Here is an 11,450-nt window from a genome sequence, read left to right on the forward strand (position 1 = left end):
GATTTTCTACTCTAATGCAAAAATCATGACTGCTGAATATGTGATTAGGCCCAGAGCGTCACTGTCTTGCATATAGCTCTGTGGCTCTGCAGAAAAACGGCTTCATCTGCAAACGACGTCATAAAAGAGGAAATTTCAGGCCAGTCAGCAATATATACAGCATGAATGTTATATTTATGCTGTTTATTGTCTGAACTGTTGGGGGAATTTGAACAAACAAAGCTAAAAGGCATATCTCTACAAGAATTCATAAAAGATTACGTTGTACAATTTAGTGTAGCATTGTCGCCAAACAAAAATTTCTAACTTTCAAACTCAACTTTGATACTACTGAATAGGCTCGATACAAATTTCAATACCACAATGATAACAAAGAATGCTCTCTTTTTAGGCAATAGACTATATATATATATATATATATATATATATATATATATATATATAAATATATAAAGTCCCTGTTTCTACTGGTCGAGAATTTGATAACACCACACCATACAGATGTCCTTAAAACTGTTACACTGTTAAAGCCTAAAAAACACCAAACTGGATAATAACTAGGCTACTTTGTCAAGCAGACCACTGCCTCCCATAAGCCTCCCTCTGGTAAAGCTGTGGTGATTGTCCTGTTTGGAGCACTGCAGTGCTCTCAGTGGATTTGCCTTTAATGGCTTCAGACAGCTGAGAGACACACCACAACACAGCATCCGCTCACATGGAGGATTAAGAAGCCCTGAAGTCACTTGACCATCACCTCTCAAATTCAAGGGCAGTTTGTCAGCAGCTTTTATCAGCACATCTGCACTCCGATCAGGTCTGCGCTGCTCCAGCAGACATGCTCTTCCAGGCATTTATGTCTAATTGGAGAATACAATAATTTTAGCCGGTAAGTACATGTAATCCAATCAAAGGATATTGTGTAATACAGTCATGGAAGACATCTCTCTTATTGTAGCTATGTGCTGTGGTAGAAAGTACCCCCAACTGTACATTTTTATCTGTTACCATGGCAACAGATGGCTCTGATAACAGCTACAGCAATGCAGCTTAAAACATTATATTTTGTAATTTTGGCAATGGGTACGCTTACACAAATATTGAAATTATCTGAAACTTTAGTCCACTTAAGATAATACATTTTTTCACCTAATCAGACAATATTATGTCTATCTAACAAAAATAGTTTAAAACATACATTTAAATGTGTTACCACAGGTATTATTTTTATTACCAGACAAATGTGAAATCACAAAAGTGCAGAAATGCTCTTTACACCCTTGTTTGAAAATTGACAGTATAACTTTTTTATTTAAAAAAGTAATCAGCGCTTTTTGTAGCATAAATTATATTTCAAGTTTTGCAAATCTTCAAAAAACCTATACTACAATGTTATCTAAATTTGGACAGCTTTTCCATCTCTATTTGGCTGCAAAAGCATAATGTTTGTCCACTTCTGCTGTGACTTGAATCCTGTTTTGCCTATTGCCACATTCAGAGCTGATTCAGCATGTTCCATCGACATAAATGAAGTCGTTCTGCTCCCATGTGACCACTCGATTGGAATACACTAAAAAGCCACGTGGACTTGATGTATGGCCTGGTTGACATTTGACCTGGGAATGTCTTCCTCCAATGACTACAGGAACATTGGAGCAATATGCTGCTGTGGGTTGACCCTGACAGACTGCTCAACCCCCAAGCCATGAACTGCTGATGAAGGATACACAGACAATGGCATCTCAAGGTTAAAGCGAACATAGGACACCCGGGCCTTTTACAGATTCTAAATCAAGTTAAAGAAAACAATGCAGAGCACGAAGGAACAAAAACTGTTTACAAAGTGCTGCACAATTCAAATATGAGTTCTCTGCGTGTTCCAGTTTCCCTTATTTACCCAAAACCTGCATCACATCATCTTCCAGCATGTTACTTTTGATCGAGATCCTGACAAAAGATCTGGAAACAGGCTTGGGGAAGTTACTTTGAAAGAGTAGTTAGATATTGTTAAAACTGTAATATAATGCTATTTATACTTAGTGAAACAAATTAGTTGTTTAAACTTGCTCAAATGGCACAACGCCGACAATAGAAAAGAGTAAACAATCTGCGTATCTCTGATTTTAGGTGGTTACTGCACATGTAAGTCATGTCTATATGTTAAAGCCCAATAAACTAATCTATAAACAGCTATTTTCTTGTTTTTACTCTGATGATATGAAGACATTCTGCAGCTGCTGTGATCAGGTTTTTGTGTTGTGATTGATCAGCTGCATGCTGCTGCTCAGTGATTGGTTCTCGATCAAAATCTAAAGTATACTATTACGGTAGTCTGTGGCGGGACGTTTGCCTGAAAACTGTGTCTTCGTAAAAACATGCAAGAATCTGGTGGATCACGTGGAAAAAATTCTATTCTACTTACATTACGAAGTCTGTGTCCTCCCTCGATGGAGAACTTGCACTCAGAGTGAGGTGTAACTCGTTTAAACTTTGAGGCTCATCCTCATCAGTAACACATGTCAACACAAACGTCTTAGAGAACAAAGCACAGATGAATGGCCGACCTGAATGGAAGAGGAGAGTCGTGAGCTGCTCCCAGGACCACCTCGCCAGGTTCTCTCAGGGGTGGGTGACCTCTTCCTGTTGTCGTCCTCAAACTGGTTTATTTGTTTAATTATCTAAGAATATATTTTTGAGAATATATTCAATTTTGAGTTTACATTTCTGTGGACAATTTACGTCCAGTGACAATCAGAGGCAGGTAGACAATATCTTTCTTCACTGGTTTTCCAAATACAAGAAATATTTTCTGTAGCGCTCGCAAAAAACTTTGATAATTTTTAATTGGTAGGTGGAACTCTGACCTATTTATGGAAATTATAAATTATAATTTATAATTTCCATTACATTATCGGACAAAAGTATGACATGTCCGTTTCAAATTATTATTATCATTGTTATTTTTATTATATAAAACAGTATCATAATGTATAATAATGGAACAAAAAAAAATAATAACAATAATATCAACATATGATGATAGATTTTACAAATTTACAGTATTATTATTATATTATTATTATTATTATTATTATTATTATTATTATTATTATTATTATTATTATATTACATATTTGCATATATGTACATGTACAAACAAAGTTTGCCTCCAGGCCCACCTTCAAGTCAACGCAAAAACAGTAAAACCTTCTTACATTTATTCAAGTTACATTTTTAAAAATAAATTCTATGTCTTGAGTAGTGTTCATACATTTACTCCTGCTTGAGTAATATATTTTACAGTTTAAAGTGTTGGTGTGTAGGTCTACAAGTGACAAATGTTTTAGACAAATGTTGACAATATTAAATGATATGAACATTAGTGTTTCATGCTCTGCCCTTTCTGTGATCTGTCGGATTTTGTGACTCATTTAAGGTTTTGCCTTTCCAATTATAAATCAGTTGTTAAGTCCTGTCTTGTCCTTGCCTGTTTTGAATTAAACCTCTGACCCTTCCTGGACCAGTTTAGATGAGAACTGCTGAATAAAGTGCGATATAACATTTTACTACAAAGATTTCTGCATTTATCTGTCTGAATAGTTCTTAAATCATCATAACATCAGTGTTTCGCATTAATAGAGGAGGCAGTGTTTGCCCCATGATCTAGAATTCCCCCCCACTACAGTCTAAAAACAACCTAAACCAGACATTATTGTCACAAGATCACAATTTGTTGTTCTTTATTGTCATTAATATAAGAAAGTAACAATACAAAAAATAAATTAAAAAAACTTAAGGCATGACACTGCAGGTGAATAGGAAAAACATCTCAAAACAAAAAATGCGATACCATTAAAAACTTAATGGAATAATTGTGTTTAAATGTAAGAACACTACTTCTTAAGCTTTGCTATGGGATGTGAGCTGGAAGTGTGACTGCACCTATGCCCCCATTAAAATTAAGTGTTTTTTTCTCAGATTCCTCTGCCAGATTTTCCAAAGAAAACTGATAAAAGGCTCAAACCATCGCCCAATTTAGTGGCATGGGCCATTTGAACATAAACAAGGTTGATTTTTATTCTTACATTTATCTAATAGGCCTGCTTTCCATGCGGTAATGGTAATTTAACGTTGCTCAGCTCCATCTTTCAAGGTTCTTTTACTTATTTATGTGACAGAACATTGTTATTTGACCCCTACTTTGCTTACAAAATTGTCAGCAGCGACTGTTGTGAAACTACTTTTGACCGACGCTACATTCAAAGACCCTGGGAATTCTTTCTGAACAACAAAACTAAATGTAAAAAAAAAAAAAATCCAATGGAAAAATTGTTGAAATTCAATTGGGTTGTTTAAAAATCACACCATTATTTATAAATGTATAAATTAGTCCATCATGTTCCAGTAAGGCATTTTAAAACAAATGATAAACGCACATTTCTTCACCAATCTTTATTTTTACGTAGAAACTTCAAATACACCATGACGCACTTGACGCTCTAGAGTGACGTATTTGCGGAGGGCGGAACAGTTTCATCTTTCAGAGCCACTGAGGAGGTTCCCAGACTCAGACTGTGGAGCGGCTGACAGAAAACAGACTAAACGACTCTTTACTATTTAAACCAACTTCTATTTAAGAACAACAACAACAACATGTCCGCGGCTTGTTTCGCTTTGAGCAAGAATGTTCTGGCTTTTCGAAATGCTGGGGCCGTTATGGTGAGTTCAATGTCACGTTGTGTTATGTTACGACAACTGAGGCAATAGTGTTATTTTATGGGCTTAAATTTAAGATTCAATGTTATTATCAGAGTGGATATCTTCCTCAGCACTCCATAATCTGATTTAATTCCCACCAAGTTGTTTGTTTGTTCACAAAGGCAGCTTCTTTGTTGTAACAAAAACAAACCTTCATCATTAATCATTCAAGAATCCAAATACTTACTTGTATGTGGGCTGGATGTCTTTATGAATCTACATAATGTTAAAGCCAGTAAAAGTCTTTTTTTTGTCAGTAAAAGTCAGTTAGGTAACCTTCACTGCCAAGTGATGTAACACGTTCCTCTGTAATAACAAAGTTAACCACTAGATGGAGGGAGATCGGTCGCTTCTTTTGTAATAACGTGTCAGAAATTATGCAAGACTTAAAACAGAAATATTGATCAAGTAACTTAAGTTTTATCTGATTTGTCTCTGTTTGGCTTGCTAAATATAGATTCACTTATAAAAGTATTGTATCGAAGCCTAATATATAAAGTATATTAGTATCAGAAAAGCAATGCATAATGTATGCATTTTGTAAAACAGTAGTTTCTCAGTTTTAGTATGTGTTTGTAACCAGGTCTGGACAATATGACAACAAATTAATCAAGATTTATTCCCCCCTTATATTGATCAATAATTCATCTATAATTCATTAATTAATCTACTTTAAATTATATTTATATAATTTCTCACTAAAAACAAATAACAGCAGCTTACCTTATGAATTATCTGAACATAAACAGTACAGACTTTGAATCTGTGCCCAGAAAACAAACCAGTCTCTCCAAACTCTGAATTCTGCTCTAAACCACATGCATTTACTGACTGACTGGCCTATTGTGACATTTGTATTTGTCCTGTTGCAGCTGGTGCGATACGCTCAGACCGCTGCTGCTCCAGCTCCTGCACCGCGGATAAAGAAGTTCCAGATTTACCGTTGGGATCCTGACACTTCAGGAGACAAACCTCGGATGCAGACATACGAGATCAACTTGGACACGTAAGATTATCCGTAAAGAATTTTAAGGAATTATTCAGATCGTTCTTATCTAACATATTATCTGTTTGTATGTAGTTGTGGACCAATGGTTTTAGACGCACTCATTAAAATCAAGAATGAGATGGACCCAACTCTCACATTCAGGCGCTCTTGCAGAGAAGGTAATGTCCTCAAACCGTGGATCATAAAACAGTTCTGCTCCTGCCTTATCTCTTCTTAATTGTGAGCCTTTTGAAAGTTTTCAGGAATCTGTGGCTCCTGCGCGATGAACATTAATGGAGGCAACACACTGGCCTGTCTCAACAAAATAGACACCAACACAAGCAAACCCACTAAGATTTACCCACTGCCGCACATGTACGTGGTGAAGGACCTGGTTCCGGTAAGTAAAAATACATAAACGTACTCTGTATATTCACTGATGATACGAAAATAATACGTCTTCCCATGAATCTTTCTGACAGGACATGAGCAACTTCTACGCACAATACAAATCCATAGAACCGTACCTGAAAAAAAAGGATGATGTTCAAGAGGGGAAGAATCAGTATTACCAGTCAGTGGAGGACAGACAGAAACTGGTACAGTGGACTCTTATTATAACTTGTATTGCTCCAATATACTGTGATTATTTAGACCCAATCAAACGAATGAGTGTCTTTTATTTGCTCTGAACAACAGGACGGTCTGTATGAGTGTATCCTGTGTGCCTGCTGCAGCACCAGTTGTCCAAGCTACTGGTGGAACGGAGACAAGTACCTGGGCCCCGCCGTCCTCATGCAGGTAAACGTTCTTCCTCCTCAAACAAGTTTTACCCTGCTATTTATTTCTGGACGGATGAGACCGCTATTAGTCTTGAAGCAGTATAATAATAATGATAATAATAATAAATATAGCCGCAAGCGGCAATGATCGGCCCTCGCCACGCCGCCGCCACGCCGCCGCCACGCCGCAAGAGGAGCCCCAATTGTCCTTTTATTACGCCTACTGCTGAATCTGTGACGCTGTCACATCTTCTCCCCTTTGTTTTACCATCAAAAAGCTATTTTATTTTGAATTCTTGGCAAAATGTGCGGCTTTGCCGCACAGACACCGTGACTCTTTGAATGAAAATGTGGATAACTTTTGATGGTCTTGAAGATGAGTCTCACCAAATTTCAGGTTAATAGGGCTGACGCCCTGGGAGGAGTTTGTGAAAGTCTAAAGTGTAAACATGAAAGGTTTCGGTCATCGTTACGGCAACGCCATAACAATTATGACATGAGTCATTGACTTTTTTGATGGGGATGCTAAAATTGAGTTGTGTGTCAAATTTCATATAATTTCGCAAAACTAAACATTTAACCTCCATATAAAATCTGTAGGGGGCGCTGTGGCGCCAAATGAATTTATTTCACTTCAAGTAGGTTTAGGGCAAAGAGTTTAACAACTGATTCTAATTTGACGCAATTCGGACTTTATCTGCGCAAACGGCAGAAATTTTAAATATGGGAGATTTCTGAAATTCTAGCTACAGTTTGCGGCTTCGCCGCTCAGAGACCGTGAGAGGTATCAATGTAATTTGGATAACTTTTGATGTCCCACTCCTCAGTAGCATTTTCACCAAATTTCAGCTTTTTAGGGCCAACGCCCTGGGAGGAGTTCGTAAAAGTACGACGTTTGGAAAAACTCCGAAGTCATGTTTAGCCATTTTTGAAGCAATATGGCCGACATTTGGTTGGGCGGACGGCATTGCCGTAATAATATTTTTTACTTCTCTTGTCACCATCTACCTCTGCGCCAAATTTCATGATTCTACGATCAGATTTTTTTTGGGTCATTTCCCATCTCTCAATGCATTTTTGGTACATTTGGTGGCGCTGACGCGCCAATTTTTTTTATTTTAGAAAAGGGAAATAGCCAGAATGTAGAGAGGCACGATTTTTAGAGGTGTGCAAATTTTTGTGACTTTTCGTCAATGTTCACTGGGTGAAAAATAGGGGGGTTGGTCCCGAGAAGAAGAAAGAAAGAAAGAAAGAAAGAATAATATTCCGATGCGAAAACAATGTTTCCCATTTTTCAAATATCATAAACTATACATTTTCGGAAAGCGCTCGCGCTTTCCTACCTCATGGTGTGGGTCCCTGGTCACTGACGGGTACTTTCGATAATTTTGAGTGGGCTCCGCCCACTTTGTGTTTTTGGCCCTCTATACAGTAATAATGTTCAATTTTTGCATTACATGCTTATATGCACGGAACATGCAAGAGATGGGGAACGTATTCGTGAGCTACTTAGCGCAAATGAGTGCTTTATATGGGGATGACGACCGCTTCGCGGTCGTCATCCCAATGTAAAGTGCTCGTTTAGTGCGAACTTTTGCACGGGCTTCGCCCGTTTACAACGGTAATGTTCCATTTTCCTACAACTAATTAGTATGCACGGGGCGTGCATGAGTGGAGGAGTGCGTTAGTGAGTGTTTGGAAGTGGGCGAGCGCTTCGCGCTCGATTTCGTGCGCACTACGTGCGCACTTTCGCAGCCGTGCTTCGCACGGCCTTACGAGATTAATAGGCCTCTCGCCAGCTTGTGGCGCTCGGGCCTAAATATAGCCGCAAGCGGCAATGATCGGCCCTCGCCACACCGCCACCACGCCGCAAGAGGAGGGGGCGCTAACGCGCCCCAATTGTCCTTTTATTACGCCTACTGCTGAATCTGTGACGCTGTCACATCTTCTCCCCTTTGTTTTACCATCAAAAAGCAATTTTATTTTGAATTCTTGGCAAAATGTGCGGCTTTGCCGCACAGACACCGTGACTCTTTGAATAAAAATGTGGATAATTTTTGATGGTCCACCCCTGAAGATGAGTCTCACCAAATTTCACGTTGATAGGGCTGACGCCCTGGGAGGAGTTGGTGAAAGTCTAAAATGTAAACATGTTCTGGCGATTTCCCCATTGGAATAACATGGGAGGTTTCGGTCATCGCTACAGCAAAACCGTAACAATTATGACATGGGTCTCATTGACTTTTTTGATGGGGATGCCAAAATTGAGTTTTGTGTCAAATTTCCGATAATTACGCAAAACTGAACATTTAACCTCCATATAAAATCTGTAGGGGGCGCTGTGGCGCCAAATTAATTTAGTTCACTTCAAGTAGGTTTAGGGCAAAGAGTTTAACAACTGATTCTAATTTGACGCAATTCGGACTTTATCTGCGCAAACGGCAGGAATGTTAAATTTGGGAGATTTCTGAAATTCTAGCTAAAGTTTGCGGCTTCACCCCTCAGAGACCGTGACAGGTATCAATGTAATTTGAATAACTTTTGATGTCCCACTTCTCAGTAGCATTTTCACCAAATTTCAGCTTTTTAGAGCCAACGCCCTGGGAGGAGTTCGTAAAAGTACGACGTTTGGAAAAACTCCCGAGTCATGCTTAGCCATTTTTGAACCAATATGGCCGACATTTGGTTGGGTGGACGGCGTTGCCGTAATAATATTTTTTACTTCTCTTGTCACCATCTACCTCTGCGCCAAATTTCATGATTCTACGATCAGATTTTTTTTGGGTCATTTCCTATCTCAATGCATTTTTGGTACATTTGGTGGCGCTGACGCGCACATTTTTTTTATTTTAGAAAAAGGAAATAGCCAGAATGTAGAGAGGCACGATTTTTAGAGGTGTGCAAATTTTTTTGACTTTTCGTCAATGTTCACTGGGTGAAAAATGGGGGGGTTGGTCCCGAGAAGAAGAAGAAGAATATTCCAATGCGAAAACAATGTTTCCCATTTTTCAAATATCATAAACTATACATTTTCGGAAAGCGCTCGCCTTTTCCTACCTCATGGTGTGGGTCCCTGGTCACTGACGGGTACTTTCATTAATTTTGAGTGGGCTCTGCCCACTTTGTGTTTTTGGCCCTCTATACAGTAATAATGTTCAATTTTTGCATTACATGTTTATATGCACGGTTAGTGACACATGCAAGAGATGGGGAACGTATTCGTGAGCTACTTAGCGCAAATGAGTGCTTTATATCCCAATGTTAAGTGCTCGTTTAGTACGCACTTTTGCACGTTTACAACGGTAATGTTCCATTTTCCTACTACTAATTAGTATGCACGGGGCGTGCTGGAAGTGGGCGAGCGCTTCGCGCTCGATTTCGTGCGCATTATGTGCGCATTTTCGCAGCCGTGCTTTGCACGGCCTTACGAGATTAATAGGCCTCTCGCCAGCTTGTGGCGCTCGGGCCTAATGATGATGACGACGACGACGACGATAACGATAACGATAACGATAATAATAATGATGCATAATAGAAGAAAAAACATGTATACGTTGCACTGGAGTATGAAGTGCGGTTGCAAGTTTGAAAATAACAAATAATATCACATATAAGTCGCTCCAGAGTAAGTGTAAGTATATAATATAAAAATAAGTTGCACCCCGGCCAAAACTATGAAAAAAGGTGCGACTTATAGTCCGGAAAATACGGTATATCTACCTATCTTTCAAACTATATATCTATCTTTATTTATTCTTATGCTGGAGTTTATATATTATTTCATACCCAACAATGGTGAAATTATTTATATTTCAGTATTTTATGGAGTTTCCCGATAAAATATTCAGACGACATTATCTCAATCCAGAAATGTCTTTAAAGTAATTTTGTTTGGGTTTAATTATCAGACAAATGTGAAATGTCTATAAAATTCTCTCAACATTTTTTTAATTTTTAATCAGCTCTTTTTGTAGCCCTTTTTACGATAGACAATGTATGCAATATTCAAATTTATCAAAACATTATTATCTACATTTCAATATATATTCCGCACCTCTACAATGTGACACCAAAAGAATCATCAAAAACCGCGCAGTTTATATGAGTTTATATTTCTAAAGGCTTATCGTTGGATGATCGACTCTCGTGATGAGTTCACTGAGGAGCGACTGTCTAAACTGCAGGACCCCTTCTCTCTGTATCGCTGCCACACCATCATGAACTGCACCAAAACATGCCCTAAGGTACTGCCACAACTTTCAAGATCTCCACGGAAACCGCCCATTTCAATCTACATTATATCATTAACCCTTTCTGCTCCACAGGGACTAAATCCAGGAAAGGCCATTGCAGAAATCAAAAAGATGATGGCCACTTATAAGGAAAAGAATGCAGTGACTTCATGAAGATATACAAACTAACCCTAAATAACACTTTGGAAAAGACGCACTGAAGGCACTTGGATTCATCCGTGGAGCAGGGATCATTGTACAAGACTTATTCACAAGGCCCTTTACAAGCAGGGGTACATTGTGAAGTGAATCTCTCACTGCTTTGGCAACTGTAATAATGTATTCTTGATGTAAATATTTAAAAATGTCCTGTGTGATTATTAAACGGTGTGAAAATCAGTTGTGTATTCATTTCTAGGTGCTTCTCTATTGGAAGTTAACTGACATAAGCAGTTATGAAAGTTTGCAATCCATTTCTCCTATAAAATCTCAGTTTTAAAGCTTGAACTGTGTGCAGCACTTTGGGAACCGTCTTGTTTGTAACTGTTAAAAGTGGATGTATTTATTGGAATAACCAGCAATGTGTTGATAAACCACCCTTTTATTTAAAATCTATTTCAGAAACTTCATGAACTGCATGACTAAAGACATATTTAGTCATAAGGTCACTGGTTACATTTGGACAGTAATAAC

At 38.3% G+C, this 11,450-nt stretch overlaps 1 protein-coding gene across 1 annotated transcript; it reads left to right on the forward strand.

Annotated features, from left to right (window-relative positions):
- The first annotated feature begins 4,533 nt into the window (after window positions 1–4,533).
- On the forward strand, window positions 4,534–11,156 carry LOC140363208 (succinate dehydrogenase [ubiquinone] iron-sulfur subunit, mitochondrial). The gene is made up of 8 exons (XM_072449634.1): window positions 4,534–4,716; window positions 5,628–5,761; window positions 5,837–5,922; window positions 6,007–6,143; window positions 6,226–6,342; window positions 6,443–6,544; window positions 10,647–10,769; window positions 10,851–11,156. The coding sequence occupies exons 1-8, from the start codon at window positions 4,651–4,653 to the stop codon at window positions 10,929–10,931; spliced, it is 846 nt and encodes a 281-aa protein (XP_072305735.1). The 5' UTR covers window positions 4,534–4,650; the 3' UTR covers window positions 10,932–11,156.
- The last annotated feature ends 294 nt before the right edge of the window (window positions 11,157–11,450 follow it).

This window comes from Eucyclogobius newberryi, unplaced genomic scaffold (genome assembly GCF_026437365.1).
Source record: "Eucyclogobius newberryi isolate DKJ021-1_F unplaced genomic scaffold, fEucNew1.0.hap1 SCAF_17, whole genome shotgun sequence".
Classification (NCBI taxonomy): Eukaryota; Metazoa; Chordata; class Actinopteri; order Gobiiformes; family Gobiidae; genus Eucyclogobius; species Eucyclogobius newberryi.

Bases quoted from the DNA above. Each gene is read 5' to 3' on its own strand.
- LOC140363208 (XM_072449634.1), top strand. From the start codon at position 4,651: ATGTCCGCGGCTTGTTTCGCTTTGAGCAAGAATGTTCTGGCTTTTCGA. The intron at 5,762-5,836 runs GTAAGATTATCC...GTTTGTATGTAG, and splicing joins TACGAGATCAACTTGGACAC to TTGTGGACCAATGGTTTTAG. The intron at 10,770-10,850 runs GTACTGCCACAA...TCTGCTCCACAG, and splicing joins GCACCAAAACATGCCCTAAG to GGACTAAATCCAGGAAAGGC.